Source organism: Diprion similis, chromosome 2, assembly GCF_021155765.1.
Source record: "Diprion similis isolate iyDipSimi1 chromosome 2, iyDipSimi1.1, whole genome shotgun sequence".
NCBI lineage: Eukaryota > Metazoa > Arthropoda > Insecta > Hymenoptera > Diprionidae > Diprion > Diprion similis.
The window spans coordinates 16,848,090-16,868,444 of record NC_060106.1 but is presented as its reverse complement, the minus strand read 5'-3'; the positions used below and the strand labels follow the sequence as shown (position 1 = coordinate 16,868,444).

The 20,355-nt window shown below is 43.2% G+C and overlaps 1 protein-coding gene across 2 annotated transcripts in view; it reads right to left on the bottom strand.

Annotated features, from left to right (window-relative positions):
• The window catches only part of LOC124415858 (lachesin-like), an 88,959-nt gene that overhangs the window by 7,337 nt on the left and 61,267 nt on the right, over positions 1-20,355 (bottom strand). Inside the window, exons 1-3 of one of the 2 annotated variants that reach the window (XM_046896540.1) lie at positions 11,676-11,679; positions 4,107-4,111; positions 2,939-3,056 (exon numbers count right to left, since the gene is read on the bottom strand). In XM_046896540.1, coding sequence (XP_046752496.1) covers positions 2,939-3,056; positions 4,107-4,111; position 11,676 — 124 coding nt within the window. In that variant the 5' untranslated portion in view covers positions 11,677-11,679. Of the gene's footprint in view, positions 1-2,938; positions 3,057-4,106; positions 4,112-11,675; positions 11,680-20,355 lie in introns of those variants that run through there. The other variant, XM_046896539.1, reaches the window with a different exon arrangement.

The following is a 20,355-nucleotide window of genomic DNA, read 5'->3' as shown; positions in this document are numbered from 1 at the left end:
GAAACCGATCGGAATATTGTGGACAGCATATTTTTGCAGTACCTAAGAGGTGCTTCGATTATGTTATATGACAATTACGTTGAAAGAACATGCGTGAGTTTAACTAACAACATATATAAAGCAGTAAGCAACTCACACTACCCTCACAATTCTGACTCCAAAAAAATTCTACTCTACTTTACAAATTTCTCCAGAATTCTTTTTCACGTTTATAATTTTTTCAAAAACGATCTATCGCGAAGAAACGCGCGGTGCGTCGATCGCGTTTCGATCGGATCCACACGAACGGTTATGGCAATATCTGAGCGGGAGAATTCGAAGGCGAGAATAAGGGTAAGATTTTCAGATGTGTTTCACCGTTCGAGGGAGATTGTCTCGTTAGCATAATCCGAAGAGACTGAAGTAAAGGAGAAGGCAGAGAAAGAGTAGAAAGAAGGCGCGAAAGCGAAGGTGGGAAGGGAAAGGAAGGGAAGGGCGAGGGCGGTGGAGGGAAAGGTTCTTCCAGTTTCTCTTAGCTTCTATCAAATTCCCTCGGCTCCTACTGCAGCAGCTTCTCCGTTTCTATATCGAGCCGTTTCTTCTCGTTGGTATTTTTCCAATACGTCTTGGCAAGAAGCCCCGGGGTGGGTTGTCAGAGGGTGGTGCTATTGTGCTTTATTTAAGGGCGCGACAGCCGTATTAAAACTGCTTCACTCAAGCCTCTTACTCCCCCTGCGAACCACCCCCTTAGAGCGACACGATCCAGCTTTAAGCTCACCCACCTCTCACGTCCATTCGCCTCCCGATACACAAACACGACTCTGTACATACCTTGTGAGACTTCACAGGCGTGTAAATACGACCGACAGCCCGACGGCACGAAATACCGGCGACACGTGCGCAGCCGAGATTTACCGTCTTGCAATCAGTCTCCCTGTGGTTTCTGATCATGCCTCGGTTCGACTCGGAGCTAAGATCCCATGGACGATTATAATCTGCATACTTATACATAGTACCTACCCTCAAAATGCTTGAGAGCCTTCAAACTTCTACGCCGGTTTACAAGCTTACTTTTAATTTGACAGTAAAGTATTCCCTGGTAAACATCTCAGGAGACGATTTACTAAAACTGTATAAGAATTTTTTTTCTTATAATTGAAAAAAATTTACACCATTTCCAATCAGCACAATAGATCATTGTATTAAATACGTTCCAAGAATCGAATGCTCTCGACAAATCCGTTATTACTATCTTCCTTCAACTTTCGGACTAAAGTTATTTCGGCTGTCTGCTTGACATCAATTATATGCAATTGATTATTCTCATCTAAGTCTAGACCGATGTATTGAATAGGTGAAAAACTTACTGCGAATCGAATTATTTGAGAATTTATACTTGTAGAATTGGGAAACTGCTGGCTCGATTCCATACGACTATATCCCGTCTCGTAGGCTTTCGATCGACGTTCTTTTTTTCTGTGTAAAAAAATAAATCACATTGATCTACACCGTCGATACGGGTAGTCAGTTACGTTGAGCTGATTGAAATGACTGGAAATCCACCATTTCATCATTTTTTATTTATTTTTTTTTTTCCACTTTATTCAAACCCTTTGAGGATTCCTCAAATATTTCACAGCCAAGATATTGGCTATCCTAATACAACTTCAATGAATCACATTTTGTGCCGAATCACGTGATGGCTTTATTATATCTACATATAATTGTGAAGATTTCGATAATCTTCACACAAATTGAGTTCCATTCTGTGCTGGTATTCTCATTGTTATAATTTCCGCTTATTGTGGCACCATGTTACAGATTCAAAGCTTTATCGTTTTCGGAAGTTATCAGCATGCTTCTCCGAATTCTATCGGTCTTCTATGGTTGTATGATAAATAATTTTGAAAACGCTTTCATGATTAACGCAATTTCACATTCACGTGCAAATCTCCACCGTCCAATTTAAAAAAAAAATTGACAGGCACCAGGTTTTCTTTAATTTTTTTTAATGATGTGATTCGTCTGAAAATTTGGCGAGGAACTAGACGGAGGCTCTTTCGAGGTCCAAATTGGCCCTGACATTTATCGCTTGCGTTTCACCTCGGCTATGGGGGTGCGTTAAAGGCAGTTTATACGGCGCTAAATCAAGGTAAGTACTAGGGCATAATCGAGGCGTAATTCTCGACTTGATCTCCACGGAGAAGTCGCCCCCGAAAGGAGTAACTGATTCGACTGAACGCGGGATCACAGACTCAAAGTGACCAGAGCGTGTGGGTGGAAAGGACTGCAGAGGGTGTGCAGGAGCAATAGATCGTGGAACCCCACCGGGTTTCTCAAAATCCACTTAAATCCGCCATGATTTAGTTAAAGTCACGCGGATTTCCACCGCGGACGATTTTCGTCGGTGCTGCAGGCGAGCGGAAAGAGAACATTGTGCAGGCAAAGCTCTCTCGGTGTTATAAAGTGCACGAGCTGGCGATACGGCGGAACGCCTCGAGGTGAAAATCAAATCCGTATATACAGCTCTGAGAATAATTCTGAGGAAAAATATACGACAAACATTCGTGGTTTAAATGAGATTTTTGAATTCCATGGAGGGATGTAACTATAATGCCTGATTGATGTAGAAATAGCGGTTGTTTCTTCACTTTTTTTTTTTTTTTTTTATATCCTTTGAGAAATGAAGTGTTCCCACGGAGTAAAGTTTTCTAGCTAAATAAATTGGCACCGTTTATTCGAGACGTTGATGTATCGAAAATGAGAATAAGGCAGAAAATGTAGGGGAGTAAAAAACAAACTCCCGTGGGTTCCGTATTAATTTCTGTCGCAGTTGAAATTATTTTACTGATTCTTATCGTCTGTTCCAAGTTTAGTGACAAATTGGCCAAGTAAGTCACACGCGACAGACGAACGTGAAGAATTTATAGAAGTAGGTATATATGAGGGTTCGACTTACACAGGGAAAGATGCAGAATCGCTCCAAGAACAGCAGCGAGTTTCCTCGATGCCATGAGAGCGAGAATTTGTCTTATGCAGCTCGACGAGCAATTCGAACCTGCCGGATGTGCACCAATCTGGAACAGAAAAGCAGGAATTGCGACGTTGGTCTTTCCCGTTTCGGGATCATTTCATTACGAACGTAACACGGGGATGAAAATTTCTTAAAAGTATAATACGGAAGAATCGCGTCGCGAATCCATCGTACAGAGACATTTAATGTCACGCATGCATGTTTGCCCTTCGGTAGGTATATCTAGATACAATAAGCTGTCGCGTTTACGGGTTTCGTTCCATGAATCGCAAATGAGATACGAACTTTCTATAGTTCACAAGTTGAATGCATGTCAGAGGCGATAAGGTACTTGTAGTATTATATAGGTATGCATAACCAGATACACCAGCCAGCTCTGGTAGTGTTTTATATCCGAGGGACATCTCTCTCTCTCTTTCTCTCTCTCTCTGTACTCCACAGGGAGCAATATTTTTATGCTGCACCAGTGAAATTGATAGCAGGCACGTTGTTCCTGCGCGTTTCATCTCGTCCCGCGTCCTTCTATTATACATATATAAGGCACCCCCATTCAATAATCCTGACAGGTTCTTAAAATGCTCAATACCTAGGTATAGCTCTCTAAAATAAGAAGAGAACGAACGATATGAAGTAGCCGCAGAAATTGAAGCGGCGCGGCGTGAAAAAGTTTGATAGACTATTTTCGCGAAGGCAAAAACCGAAACGCGAGCCTCGACGATGAGACGTCTCTACGCGGGTTTGATTGGGGTGAAAATCAATTGACGAATAGGGGTTCGCACCGAAGGGTTTCGAGGCCTCGAATTGAGTAGCAGGTAAAGGTTACTTGATAAATTTCTCTCAGCTGTTTGTCCAGCGGGAAACATAATATCTCGGAGCAACTCCGAGGGAAGAATAAGGTCCTGGGGTTGGCGAAGAGCAAGGACGAGGGTGGCTTAGGTGGTCGTCGCTCGGCTGAATGGCCGCTCCTACACCCTTGTGTTTCTCTTTGCGATACCTGTTCATGACAGGTGGTTCGCAGTTACTCAGTCAACCGCGGCAGAACGATCGGCTGTTCCCCGGGTTCGTATTGCTGTACCATAATTCTCCCGTTTACCTCCACTTCGACGATTATACACATGTGCCCGTGTCATTGGCATCAGCTGTTCAGGCAGTAGCCTGCACTGTTATAAGGTCTCCGAATTGAACTCCTCCTACGCGAATGTCTGAGTTCACGTCATCAACAATTGATGAAAATAAATTGAAACTATATAACCGTTTATAAGAACCACTCGTAGGTTTTTTTTTTCGATTCCTTAGTTGACAACAGTTATTTGACAAGTTTTCTTTTATACTATCCTAGTTAGTATAAATTGTCTGAATAGACTTCTAAGACCAAGACGTTGTTATGTTACAGTATTTAAAGTTAATGCAACCGCTGAATACTTGATTGTACAAATTGTAAAACCTTCGACTATACATGAGATGACGAGTTGGAGGACGAGAGAATTAAGCCCTTTAGTACAATGCCAGGATGCGAAGGTGCCTATAAATTGTGTGTTTAACGTGTCTACGATACCAATTGTATCCTATACTGACCAGACCGTGTCGGATGAGTTGTTTATTCGAGGGCGTCGCTGGTCCAATATCAACACTCGAAAAGGAAGAGCATGCGGAATTTATCGGCGTTTTTTGTCTTTCTCTAATCTCTTCCTTTTGCCGAATTTTAGATTTCCTTCATGTTGACTTTCGTCGTTGTGTACCCAATTCTCACAATACGTCTTGTACATTTATTTCAACATTAATCCCCTTCCCGTTATCCTTTCATCTCGTCAAATATTTACCATCCTTGAGTTACGTCAACTGTACCACCGCTTACAACAAACTCTATCCTTATTCTCATCCGTGTACAAACATCACGTGGTGCAGGTTTCGAAATAAATCTCAAAGTATTGCGTCCCCATAAATTGGCTCTTTGATATATTTTCCCAAACACCAAAAAATTTCAAACGTTCATTTATCAGTCTCGAATTGTCCATAATACCGAAAACCATCGGTAGTAATAATCAGAGTGTCACACAGTTAATTGTTGCGAACCGGAGGTACGGTGCAGAGTAAACAGTCCTGATAAATTTAGTGGATTTTACCACCATTTTGCGTGTGTGCAAATAATGATTCTCTGCAGAATTTCATAAGCTTATAATTAGCTTATTCTATCCCAAAGTTTAATTACAATGGCGCGTCGAACGGTACGTTACATATTTTGATTACAAACATGGTGTATGGGCTGATATTCGACCGCTACGTGATAGAAGTTTTTAGCTAACCACATACACTGTTTTTACGAGTGGCATGATTGCGGGTTATTTTCATCTCTTTAGACTCCCAACGTGCATTGAGCATTATAATTACGCTTCTCAAAGCTTATCTTGAGGTAGACAATTCCGCTGTTTTATTAACCTCAGGCCCAGGCTTCGTTTTGAGTGGGTAACTCAAGGATTTCGTTAATTACGCGCGTATTCCTCATTTAAACCAAGCCTAGGGTAGAGAGCGAATTTCAATTTTCAAAAACGGGTTTCGTGTCATAAGCGTGATAAGAAGAATGCGAATTGCTCTGCGACACTCGCGTAGAGAACCGATGATGGAAGAAGGGATGTAGCTAGTGAATATGACCGCGGTTCTGTAAGATGAAAAGAAACAGAATCCATCGGATTTTCTAAGAGTATTCGCGAGGGTCGAGATGTGTATGCGAACTACTACTGAAATTACATACATGACACGAGTTTTCCCGTAAATACATCCAAAAACGAGTTTGCCCAGCCGCAGGTTTCTTGAGTGAATTCAACGAAGACGTCGCGTAGAAAATTTCCGGTAAAGTGCTTTCGGGCCCTAAATTCAGTTCCCTTTCTCCCAGCTATTCTTCCGCAGCCTCGTTCACTGTCGAAAATAAAGAATGAAATAAACTAAAGAAGTTTGAAAAGGGAAGAAAAAAAATCGCGGAGAACCTGATCGTTCCGCGTGAGTTTCCCACGAGACGTATAGGCGTATGAGAGGGAACACTGCAGGAGCTTCAATTTTCCGATACCCACGGGTGGCTGGATCGACACTTCCAGAACACAATGGAAAATCAAACCGCATCTCTATTTCGTTCCGCAGATTTACGCGTTTTCAAGTACCGGATATTATCGCAGCTGACGGAGTCCCCTTTATAACACAATAACAATATTTCCCGGCGTGATCGGTTCGACGGTGGATGTATTGGGGGTGCTTTTCCTCTCTTTTCTCCAAGCTTTTCCAGGAGCGGCTTTTAGCGACGACTACGTCCTACTTGCAGACTCTCGTCATTCCGATTCTTCACTCCGTTCGAATCTCTGCTCGAGGGCTACGGGAATGAAAAGGTGACGGCAAAGAGCACACTTTGTATGCGTACCGACTACGGCGTAACATGTTTTCTCTATCATCCTAGAGGAGGTCTCCGGCTTCCTCGGCGGCCGATCCGTCGAGCGCTTCTCGTCTGTCGTAGGGACCTGGGCTCGCATGTATCTCGTAATACACTTATCTTCCATTCGTTCGAGCTTATCTTCTTAAATCCAGAGGCTTTTCCCGTCGAATGACTGTCGGAATGACGTCAACCGCCTGAGAATATCTCCTCCGTAGCTTTGATCCAGGATACGCGGAAACCACGCAGACGTTAGGTACTTACGCGGAGAAAAGGTGCAGCATCGGTATGTACGATGTAAGAAGACTCGGGCCACGAATAAGTGACCGATTATTGAGAAATGCGTCTGCAAATGGACCACTAAACGAAGGGTATAAGATTAACACCGTGGCCTCTATCTGCCGGGTGTATAACCAGCTTATACCTTATCTTGAAAGTTGTTCAACTAGCGAAAACTACGATAAACATTAAACTGTTTCCCGTTACCACGCTTCGAGCCAAGTTTTACGAGCAATTAACTGTTGCAAGCACCGAGCCGGCAAGAAATTCGTTAAATTATGTCATTCCGGAGCTGTTATTCTCTCCCTGTTACCCATTGACCTGCCATCCGCACACCGCCGTTCATCGATCTTGCAAACGATTCTCGATCAAACCTTACACAAGTTCCCAGCTCTCCTTATTCCGTTTGCTTGATTCTGCAACTCGAATGTAACATGCTCAAAGTTGTTACTGGAAAGTCAGAATCATCTCAAACTTGAAGATTTCAGTGACCAAAATGATTTCTAATCCGACTGCTTCATGGTTAAAGGAGGAAGGATGAATTCCAAGGAAAAAACGGATGAAGGATCGCTGGGAGGCGTTGTTTAAACACTTCAAAAAACAACACTTAATTCACCCTCGTCGAACGGTCGATTTGGTTAAACGTTCAAGCACTGTTCAACCCTAGACTTTGTTCTCGGTTTTAGAGTTTATTTTGTAGTTTCGTAAGAACGAACATTGAACGGTTGACTGACTGCTCAGCGACAAAAGTTGGGAAAAGTTTCATCACGTTGTAGACTGTTTAGTTTTGCAGTCAGTGGTTCCGAGGTTTAAGCACAGATAGGAACGTAGGACGGTTTCGAAAGTACATTATATACACTGTGTACAAATCGGATTCACCGAGTTTGTCGAATTTTCGTTGCAAACTCTTGGCTAAACTTTGCGCAAAGAGTATGAGGACCGCATCATTTTCCGATGCGCCTTTTCTCTCGTGAACAATATTTCGTTATCCTCGGCGTTTGATTGGATACCGGAATGGATCGGAGCCGGTAGGGAATAAGCCAAGCATTCCCCGAGTAGGCGTAAAACTTTTAACAAGTTGAGGTGACAGCCGTTCGCTGTGAGAGGACGAGCAAGTTTTTGCGTCGGGGTTGGGCATCGGGGTTGGTCTCGAGGCAAGGTACAATGTACACATTTATTATTTATAATATATATATATATAAATAAATATGCAGGCGTGATACGTACTTCCGTCAAATGAACGGTGAGAAATTTTTTTTTATCGCACTTTGTCACGCGTTCTGCGGGTGGCTAATTTACTCGTGGATCGAGGTGAAGTTTCGTTACCTGTTAATTAAAATCAACTTCTTCCGGCCGCCTCGCCTCCGAAGAATGGGATTATTCGAGTCCGCATATCTCTCTAAGGAGCATTTAAATTACTTGTAACAAAAGGCAACTTTTGAAATCCACGAATGAGGCACGTCGGTTCTCGTCGTCTGGAGGAGGACTTTAAGCCCTTGCAAGAGGACGCAATCACCCGAATATTGACAATGGCTCGGGGGGTCGAGGCGGGACCAAGGCAGGCAGGAGTAGGTGTAGGTGATGGGTAGGAGTTCTTCGACCTCCTGAAACTTGTCCCGTTGTCTCTGCTCGGGTCAAAATTTTCCTGCGTGGGATCTAGCGGCATCGGTAAGAAGAAGAGGAATAAGAGGCCACGTTGAAGACGCGTTATCGAACCAGTCGCTTGGCCTCTTCGCACTTTCAACTTCGAGACGCAACGCGAGGCGAAGGAACAACACGCAACGGTTAACAAACCCGGCGTTTCCTCTTCCCTCTCGTTAACGGCAGACCGAGAAGCAAGGGGAGAAAACGGAGAGGAACTAGTTTTTGGCTCTTCGCGATGTCATTGTCTGCCCCAAGATTCATAAGAGGCGGAATAGGAACGGGGCTTCCTGGTCCTTCCCTTATACCTTCTTAGCACAAAAGCTCTGGCAGTTAGTTTAGTCGGGCTAACCTCTAGCTACGCCTCCACTCTTGCCCTCGTACACCGGCACCGACACCCGCCCCATTTACTCGCAAATTCACCCTGCACCCACTATTCCAGTACCCCATCTCACCCTGGATAAATTTCAATGCTGTCTGGCCAGAAGTCGCACGTGCAGGATGAATTGCATGCGGGGTGATCGGATTTTTGTTCCAACAACCTCTGATAGCCAAAAATGTATGGGTATACTCCAGTGATTTGTCATCAATTTCCCATTTTCCTCTAACAGCACTTCCACCAAACAAATCGGGAAAGGCCTGCACACACCATGAGAGAAATTGCAACCGATGGCTGGTGCAGCAGTTGCTATTGGTTATGGTAATACTGCCCATTTGCAATTGCGACTGTAACCAGGCTCGGCCGCGGTTTTTCAACGTTTTTTAACCTCAGCTGTACGTGTCATATTATATCGACAGCTGGACGTGCGCCACATGTAGATCCACATGGTACCCAGTGTAAACTGTCGTCTATATATACAGTATAGGTATAATCTGCAAGTGTCCATAGAATACGCGTGCATTTTCATCCCCTGTTGGAGTAAGAACAAAGCTTTCCTGCATGAAATAACAGAGGCTCCCCAAAGTGGTATATCGAGAATATTTTTGCGTACAGATCCCATTACCGACATTTTACCGACTTTTTAACCGCTTTACAGCTCGGACGCAAACCCTTTTTACCGATAATCGATAAGGGCGACCAGATTGTAGATAACTCCCGTTGAAAAAAGGGTTTCTGTCTGAGCTGTGAAGTGGCTAAAAATGTCGGTAAAGGGATCTGTACGCAGAACTAACCTTATTGTATATCCTTATACTAGGCCAAGGTGTGCTATCCTGGATCCTGAACGAGTGTATGCCGTGGGCAGCTGATGGGAGGTGTACATACCTTACACCGTACGATGTACCCGCGAGTGCAGGTACTTCCTGGACGTATCTACTCACATACGCGGATATGTGCTGCGGATAGAGTGTGTAGTGATGGCTATACTTATGGCGGGAGGGCAGCCGGGGATATAGCCACGGACGTAACTCAGCATCAGCTAGCCGCCGGTTGACCAACCGTACCTAACCCCGGCATTTCCGTAATCCTGGACAACACGCCACCCCGCAGAGAGAACGTATACCTCGACCCCCGTAGATCTCGAGCCGTCGCTCGCGTTTTACTCGCCAGTTACTTTGAGGTCGATCCTGCCTGCATGGGACACCCTCGCCCTGCATCCGCGTCCTCCTAATCGCGCTGTAATTACATCCTTGTTTCTGTTAGTCAGTAAGCGCCTTTCCTCGCATTGCTGAACACCGTCAGGTCCTTTCGCGAAAGAGCCGGGTGTCGCTCATCCGTATTGCAGTCGCCTTGTCTTCTTTTCCAAGGTAGAAATGGTTCTTTACTGACGTTTAAAAAACACGTTCGATGAATTTAAACACGTTATTCTACTCTTGGTATACACCTTTGTTACATTTGGTTTTTTAGTATCCCAAACTTCAAATGCACTCGAGAACCCGATGGTTTTATATTGCAGTCCTTACAGTAAATCCTGGCAGTAAATTTCGCTAAAAATCGATGCACACGATGGTATGAAAAAAGTTGTATAAATAAAAAAAAGAATATGTTGAAAAAGAACTGTCCCCGCATCCTTTTCGACGTGACTGCAGCGATAAATAAAATCCTCGTAGAGGTTGCGTACATGCAGCGGCTGTAAATATAATTAATATACGAAAAGGGCGTAGCTGCTTCACAGTTTTAGTCCGCCTGCAGTAAGCCAGAAAAGCTGTTCAACGCCCGATGGCAAACAAGGTTTGCAAAAACGGGAGAAAAAAATTGGCAAAAAATATTGGGACTGGTGCAGAGAATCGCCACGACGAAAGAAGCGCGTGTTTTTCTGGACGAGCGCCAAATAGTATAAGGCCGTCCGCGTGTGCTGAGGTGAAAATTAGAACTTGCTTCTTTTCCCGTTGTTTTCCGCGGTTTTTTTCGATTATCCTGTCCTTCTCGTCGAATCCCGTGAACTCGAAAATGTCGTGAGTATTATTCGAACCGAATGACGACGAGGCTCGACCGGCTGCAGCAGCAGATCTCTCGTAACTTTTCCGTGTCTGTATTGCTTCGAAGGACTAAAAGGGATCGAGGGTCCGTGCAGCAGGAGCAGAAAGACGTCGTGGACCGATTCTAAAGAGCGAGGGGGTCGAGCTGCTTCCACCGCGAGCAGGAACCTAATTAATCAAACTCCGAAAACAGCTCGACAGCGTCTACCCCACTTAAAACTCCCTCGAAACTGCGATAAACGCTTCATAATCATAAATATACCCAACCTAACGTTGTTATCTTCTTCGTCGGGTGAGCATGATCCGTTATACCAGCAACTAGGAAAACGCGTGTAGGTAGGTACCTACCTACAACCCGGATTATACAGACACTTTGCTACTCGTCTCGAGGACGTTCAACCTTCTGCACCCCCAGCAGCTATCAACGATCTACATTTTACGGTTAATTTTTCACTTTTCATCCGCACCAGCAGGAGTCCTCGAATTTGTAAAAAGACGAATTTCAATACCAACGCCATGATGCTTGGAGATTTTTAACCACGTGTAGGCTACGCTGGTTATAGGAAGATTTGAATATGTCCACCATGTTCATAAGCCCCGTGTTTGTATTCGATAACCGAGTAATTTGTATAACCGTAACTCGATTTGGATACAGCTTAATTGAATATCCAGTGAATTTATCTGGCTCAATTATATTACATGATATATAATTGAATGTTCCACCTGCGAGCAACAACAGTTTGGGGGAAGCAATGCCAAGTATACGAACCCGCACAGATTTCAGGGCTATAATAGACGGGGTTCGGAAACTCGTTGAGAGTTTTTTCACCGGTCGCAGGATGAAAAAGCGAGAACTCGAGGCGATTTGAAATAAAGTAATGGTAAAGTGTATTGGGATAGTTTTTCTACTAGAACTTTTCGTTACGCATATAAATTAGATGTGTATTGAATCGGATAAAGTGAAGAACTTTCTCTTGCGGATTTCTTTTTTTTCCCGTACACGTAATTTCGTATATACCTATAAACTTTTTCACGAAACATTGAGAAGTGAAATAATAATAATTAGCTATTACCGATCTACACCAATTTGCAAAGTTTTCGGGTAACTTTTATTTCGAGCATCGCTTCGCTGTTCGCTCCTGCCTAGATTTCACCAAAACGGTATCTTGGTGAAAAAACCTTGAAGCGATTTACTCTCACGGCAGCTCCTGTCGTAAAGTTGCTTTTCATAAGTTCGCGAGTGAGAGTTTCTCAGCCCCTGAATCTCACCCTCGTCCTCGTCTGACGGACACGCGACGCCGGCGGAAAGCCGCAAAGCCTTGAATTATCGAAACCTAATTAGTCAAGGTAGGTTAAGAACGTCGATAAGCTAATATAAATGCACGACACGCCGATAAAGCCGCGCGCCTTTTTCTCGGCTTAAACTTTTAAAACGCGTTATAATAACTCAGGCTGAATAGCAAACTGTGCGAAACATATGCGTTTACTTTTAGCAGAGGAAATATTACCAAGTGTATATGATAATCCCTAAAACTTTGAAGTAATGGGATTGCGAGACTTTTAAAAAATGATTATTCCGTTGATGTTTTCCTTTCTTCAGTCTACCAATTTTGGTACAAAAACATTCCAATACCCAAACAATATTTCCGGCAAGACTATTCCACAAAACCTAACATCTCCAAATATGCGAAAACTACAAATTTATAGATCGTACAAGCGAGTAACGTAATTTGAAAAAAGGGAGAAGAAGGAGAGGAAACATCCGATACTCCTGTACGGATATCTTTTTCCCGGCTAATTCGACCCCGGTGTAAAGTAAATCAATGGCCAATAAATTGCTGGCCAACAAACCGTAACCCATACGGGGTGCGTTGAATCGGACCGCGGGCTGCGTGGTCGGGAAGAATCATTAGGACGATATCCGTGCCCTTTCACCTTCGCGCTTCGCCCCGAACCAGCTCAGGGCTCTCGGGTCAGGTCAGCCCGACTTCTAGACATGCCTAATCTCCTCGTAAAGACCGCGACGTCGGCAATCTGCTCGAGGGCTTGATTCGAGTCGAGTGTCGCGACCCTCCAGCGACGGGGATGTCGCCTCCCCTCCGCGTTTTTTCCCTGTCACTTTTCCCGCCAAGAATAATGCCCTGCAGATTTCGCTCTCCCAAGGCTTGCCAATTTCCACTTTGCGTTGTATTTGTACAGTATTGTTATTGTTGACGGTGTATAATTATAATCGGGATTGTTTCGCGTCGAAATTATTGTTCGTATATGATTGCGAGCTCAAAAATCTCGTTGTACACTCCGAATACATTCTGAAAAAAAAAAAAATTTACGACCTGCATACGTGGAGCTAGTTGTGAATGCGAAGGAAAAGCAGGTTCTCGAGGCTCAGTTGCAGGTGGGAGTTCCAATGCTCCACCATGCTGTAGGTTCGCGTTTATTTTAACCGGAGAAGCTGCAAGTTCAGAGAAACAAGAAATTCCTACCTCGAGAAGATCTTTTCTATTCACGCTCGACCGGCGGAGGTGCGGTCAAGTATAGCCGGCACTCCGTTGTGGAGAGGCTGCAAAATAACGAACAATAGAGAGATAGAGAGAAGGAGAGAGAGAGAGAGAAGCTCTCTGAAATAGCCAGATTCAGATTGTCTGTGAATTCAGCCCTGACATGATGGTCTTGCAGACATTGCCAAGATGCCAATGCGCGTGAATGAATACTGTATAATATATACAATATATATATATATATATATATATATATATATATATATATATATATATATATATATATATATATATATATATATGTATAAGTGTCTGTTTAGTCAATTCGTTTGCCAAAGCAAAGCCAAAGCGCAAACAGAGCCAGGAGACAGTGCAGGGTACGTGAAAATTATGATAGAGTATATAAACGCGCAAAGCGCGTCTGCCATGATGCCACGTGGGTGTGAAAATCCCGGGTCTAAATTATGATAATGAACAGCCGATAATTGCATGTGACCCAGGTAATATCGCCGTGCGACGAACAAGGTCCTGCAGGATATCCGATCGGGATCCTTAATGTAGGAAACGAACAATGGCGAAGTATTCATAGACGTCATAATATTGTGAATAAAAAGAATACGCAGGAGCATCGTTTGCAGAGAGGAGGGTATACGGACGCGTGGATGGATAAAATGTGCAGTAAAGAGAAAACTTGCCGAGTGAAGTTGAATGTAAAAGTTCAAACAAAAGTCTCTTTGGGTAAATATAGTATTATATAGAGAAAGGTGGAGTGGTGGACGCCCGTCGTCGAACTTTGAAACTAGACTTCATAATTGAACGCGAGTCGATGTCTGATCGCTTATTTTCTCCCGTAGCTCTGACGACGGCACTTTCTTTTACTTTCCCGACATCCAAGACCCGTCGAAGATGGTTCGAATCGCCCGAAGGATACCGAGACGCCTCGCTTTTCGCGCTCTGTAAGATGTAACCGAAGGACTACGAGCCGGATCGATTCGCAAACAGACAAACGCGAAACGAGGAACGAAATAAGAGGGGATAGATAGAATACCGGAGAAGAAACGAAATATCGCTCGACTTTCACTCAAAACTTTTTCAAGTCTACCCAGGGATAAAAGTGGGTTTAACACCAACGAGAGCAGGGACCACTCACTCGAGCTGGCTCTTAACTCCTAACTCTTCAACTCCCAGCCTTCTTCGCCCTCCAGGATTTGATTTCCCGGAACCCTTTGCCTGTTGCCCGCTGCTCCGGGCCATAAAAACTCGAGAGTACGGCCACCTGCGATTGCGAAAGGTGATCCAAGTTGCCTTTAGAGGTTCTTAACCAGTCACGGATACCATCAATCTATTCCTCTAATGCTCACATACTTTGTTTTTATCATAAAACGGTAAGATGATTAGTGCGATAGATTTTCATAAGATCGCCAACTGAGAGCCAGTGATTAATTGAAACAGGATACAGGTGGATAGGTGTACATGAAAAAGGTTCCAAAACGATTCAGGTACGGATACGCGTGTAGTTTTTGAGACGTGTTACCACAAACTCGCTACTTGACCATTGATTCTTGCCATTGCAAATTTCATAAAGCGAGAAACAGTTTTAAACGTTGTCCAAATAATGATCAAAAGTCTCATTCAATTGATTTTTAGAAATTAACAAACCTCAAACTTTTCCGATAACTACGAAAAACTGACCTTTTCTGCAATCACCATACAGGCCTAGGTGAAGGTGAGTAGGTGCTGTATATCCACGTGGATATGGAGGCATGCAGGCATAATATACAGCCGCTAATCCAAATGAGAGTGGCTTTATAACAGACGCGGTATTCGCTGATACCTGTGTGTGTGTGTGCAGGCAGTAGGTTTACTGTTTCCAGTCGGGATGTTTCGCCTTCCGGTAGGTATAGCCCACAGGGATTTTCTCCCATCCAGCCCCTGCCTGCCACCATTGCACAATTACGCCATTGCATCGCCACGTTTCTCCTAAACGTATGAATGTGTACAATATAGATGCAGTTTGAGTGCGGGCTGTGTAAGCGGCTGTATGCATGTATGCTTTATACCTATACCTATAGACCTTGGCAAATGCATTATACTACCAGCATTCACATCGTCTCTATTTCCATCTGCTTAACAAGAAAATCCGCTTGATACACGTTACAGCAGATACAGATAGAGAGAGCGAGAGAGAGAGAGAGAGAGAGAGGGTAAGGGGGGGTGGGGGAAGGTTTCAGCCTGACGTCGCTTCCTGATTACGAACCCATCTCGTGTTGCCTCGCAATCAGACCCTGTCCAAGTATCTCTGCGAACACTTAACCGAGTCAGGGTCGACAGTAGGAAGACATAGGTCACCTTCTATATCATTTTTTTTTTTTATCATTTGGACAGTCTTCAAATTCTGCGGTTCAGGATGTCGTGCAGGTTTCTGCCAAAGACCCTCAGACGTGATTTGCAGATCGGTGGTTCGCTGTTTAAGATCCACCTCGTCAGCTTACAAAGAGATGATACTTGGGTAGGAAACAGCGGCTCGAGAGTTGGAAAAACGCTTAAATGTTGAGAGTATAAAGTAAGTCTGCAGAAGGAAAGCGTCGAGGATGTACTGCGAGTTCTCCAATCGCTGTACTTGAGCTTTAGACGACGGTACCGAAGATTATATCTTCCACAGACCACTCTGAGTGTACTTGAATTTTCTCGGACGGCGGTCCATTAAACTGGACTTGGCTTATTTTTTTTCCTTTTATTTCACTTGTCCAATGATCGGTGACGAAGAAGAAGAAGAAGAAAAAGAAGAAGAAGAAGAAGCCAAGGCAGTTGCGAAAGTTCTCAAGAAAAAGGCTTAAGGGTTCAAGGATTGGAAAGCAGTGGATTCAACTTGAGTCAAAAGTCCGTCCGGCATCCAGTGAATAATCATTTCGAGCGAGGAGTCGATCTTCTTGGGGGTGGACGAAGAGCCAGGGGGATATTAAAGCATCATCTGTGCTTCGCACTCGGAGACAATAGTCTCAGTTGGAACAGCGTCGATTGTGCGAGTTCTTCGTTCCTCCATCTGCACTGTCCCACTGCAGTCCTTCTCCTGTTCTTCTATATCCTTGCCAAGGCCGGAACTGCGAATGCCAGAGGCTGCTTGCTGCAGGAAGCTCATTAGGTGAACCCTGAGGTGTCGTCGAGCCGTTGCGCGCGCAACTCGCAGCGCCGTTTCAACAATTCCAACATTCAAACAGCACCGCCGGCGACTGCGGCCTGAATATTTCTATTTCCCTTCATCCGTGACACTGACGCATTCGTGACGCGCGTTCTTCGTCCCGTCTTTTCAACACACGCGTAATGCCGTAAATTCGACCTGCTCAGCCTCATTATGATCTTAACGAGATCGCAAACTTTGAATACCGGAGGGGAGGTTATTTAATTTCGAAATTTAGTAGACGCTGAATTTAATTAATTCGTCAACCAAGGTAATGCCGCAGATAGGTATGTGGTAATTCGTCGATTCGAACAAGGATTTTTTGTCTAATCACTAACGGTTTGTTAGTTTGGTTCTGCGGGACATCCGAATCAAAGAAGAAAGGAAAGTTGAACGGGATCGGTTGATAGTATTAGAAACTAGGAAGAAGGTTGAAGAATTTTAGTAGCAATGACTTTGCTGAAGTTCAGCTCTGCATATTATTTCTGATCATTGTTTCGTTTTTCCGGGTTTCAGAATTCTTGCAATCTTCTGTTGCAGTTTCCATCATCTTTTTACAACTGAGTTGTTATAGAGCGCATTTTGATCTTGACGTGCTTCCGTCGTCTTATAGCTAGAGATGTTCTTCCCTTCATTTTCTCCATTAGGTACCGGCTATTCTTCGTGACTTTTTCAATTTTTTTATTCCTTCGTGTTTTCATCCCCCTTTTCTCCTCTATCGCTATAATTTTTTCTTTAACACCGCATTCTTTTGTAACCTATCTCTTCATCATTCCTATTGTTTCCTTCTCGGGGATTCTCTTTTTCCATGAACCGTCTATACTGACGGACGTTATTACGGAGTGCTTTGTTTAAAAAATCGTTCTTTCCCACTTTCCCATTATACCTGCAGTTTTTCATTAATGTAATAGCGCGACGGCATTCTTACCGTTGTAAACCGACATCAGCATTGTCTCTGTCTACAAAACTATTCGTTTTTACATCGCCTCCCATTTTTGAAGAACTTCAAAGTTGCCGGTCATCTGAAATAAGCTTTTCGATCATTATGAGCCGAGTGACTGTAGACACTCCAAGTTTCGAGCGCCTTAACAAGCATTTCTAGAAGTACCGTCAGCTTTTTCCACCCCAAATTACAGAAGCGTTTTCGTGGTCCGCATTTTGCCGATAAGTTTTCATCATTTTTAAATTAGATTAGCTTGAATTTGGGGAATATTGACTTGATGCTGAGTAAGTGAGTACATTTAATAACGAAAAAGCGGAGTGCGAATAAACGTAAAAAAGTGTGGTTCGGGGTTATAGCTTGCGCCGACTTTTTTGCTGGTTCTTGGTAAACGGCGATGCAACGGAAAGTCGCTAAACACGTTCCCGGTAATTAAAGACAAACAGAGAAAAGTTAAGATATCTAAGGCATTGGAAGCTAAGAATCGGAGCCGAAGAGTCGGCAAAGAGCTTGACTCAAGAGGTATAGACAGTATTAAGAAAACTTTTCGCACACAATCAGTGGGTGTATTCATCGGCTTATTCGATAAAAATACGGGAGAGCTGGCGGGTGTTTGCTGACTTTCTCAAAACCCTCTCATCCCTCGAATTGCTCCTGTTCAGCGACGGTTCAAATTACGTTAATTTCGTCCAAGTCGCTCGGCGCCAGTTACACGCGGCCTCTTCACCCCCACCCCCGCATTAAGTACTCTTTTAACCCCACCGTGTAAACCCTGTACATTTCCACAGCTCGGAACAGATATATAATCCGTAATTAATTTCAATTTGTCTGCAGTATCACTACGCTATACAAAAGTAAACATAATTTGTTCCATTCGCGAATTCCAACAAACATTACAGGGAGCAACTGACCGCGCAGAAAACGGATAACCACCATGGAGTCTAATGAACCCGCATAATTACATGATCCTTAAATAATTACCGAACCCAAGCGGCTGAACGCGCTCCACGCGCGTAAATACCGCAAAATCGATAGCCAAATTTCACCAACATTTTCAACGACGATCATAATTTGACAAAATTGAAAGAAAAAATGTTTCGGCGGTAGTTTTTGTATAAAAAACCGCAGGAAATATGATTTACGTTTTTGTCATATTCAGCTAATCATTGCAAATAACGATGTGGCGTTCCCAATGGCGGGAAAACTTTCAAATCCATTTTGCGCTGGATCCGCGGGTGAATTCGAATTTCGAACGCTTGTATGGGGCGTGTTGAGTGTGATGGGGCTAGCAGCATGCGCGCGCAAACGTCTGAACCCGCCAACTGGCATCGCGTGAGTGTTTCGTTCGGCGAAGATATTTTCATCAAAATAAAGGGTGAGTTTAAATTGTTATATTCTGTATGAATGTTCCGTAGTGTTGGCTCGAACCAGTACGTTAAATTGTTACGGTTTTAAAATAGCCTCCTATTCGTTGGAGACTTTTGCATACTTTTGTCACCCGTAAATTTCGTCTCACCCACCGAGCGAGAGGCGTGACTTTTAGGTTAGAGTTAGGTTAATCCCACCGCTTACGTAATGCCCGAGATTCGCACGCAGAGCGCGCGCATCTATCGAACGACTAGTTGATGTCTACTTGTTCGATTACTCGATTCAACTGCCTCGAGGTATCCAAGGGCGCGAAGTAACGGTTCGAACGTTTGAATCGCGACGTGTGTGAAGTAGGTAATGAATACGGCGTAAAAAATGTGTAAACTTAACGCAACCAACTTCGCATTCTTTGGATAATCTTTATGAAATTATATCTCATCCTAAACTCGTAAGAGATAAAAGAGTTGCAGTATTTATTCAGTATTAACTGGACACAATTCCCGCCATTTTTCATGTATTCAAAATTTTGAATATTGAAAAGGTTTTACAGTTAAATCTGGATCACTTCGAGCGAAGATTCGATACATGCGATAAGGAAAAAACTAGACCTTCAGAATTATTCTGTGAAATTCCGTGTCTTTGTTCAACAATAGATTGCAGCGCAGTATTCTTCTCGTTACATTTTACTAATGTGTTTCTCTTCTTTCTCTCTTACTTTTTTTCACATTTCGCGCTCTGTTTTACCATGCAAAATGTGAGCATACACGGTGCAGATAAATTATATCTCTCTGGTGGAGCGTTTCTATTCTACCGAACGATATATATTTCAACTCTGCCGCGTTGTGTGTATATAAGCATTGGAATTGAGAACTGTAGCGAGTGTCCTCTCGCAATATCTTTTTTCTTCAATTTCTTTGCTTTTCTTGCCTGACAGATATAATTCTTTTTTTTTCTTTCTTTTTTTCTTTTGTTCCTTTACCGTTCTTTTTTATTCTGTTACTTTATTTTTGACAAATAGTTTCCAGCTTCACGCGAACACAAGGAAGCAGAATACATGCAAAGGTAGGTATGACTATAGCTATACGCACAGAGCTTCAGGAATACTTCTACTCCTCTTCTGTGCTAAAAAACACACACAGAAAGCGTGATATCTAACAAATGTCACATCGCAAAGAGATTCCAAGCAAATTCTGTAACGTAAAAAGGACGGTTTGATGGTTTCAATTTTTCTAAATTCTCATATTATATCTGCTCGATTTTATATCACTATTAAGATACGCCTGTTGTATTTATAGAATATATGTTAGAGTCTTCCAGAGGAAAAAAAAATTTCAAACGTATATAACAGTTTCGATAGAGCATCTGAAATAGAATATTACAGCCGAATATGAGCTTTTTATACTGATATTTAGAGATGTCTATTTTATTTTTTCCATTTTCCATTTAAACAACTCATAGAAAAAGAATCGGAAAATTTTTTCATTCCTTTTTCTCACAAATGGCTTGATTTATAAACTATCCAAATGCAGATTTTTATAGGAATTTTCATACTCTATAACGAAGTACTGGGATAGAATTTTCCCAAGTCTAATCGATTAAGAGGTA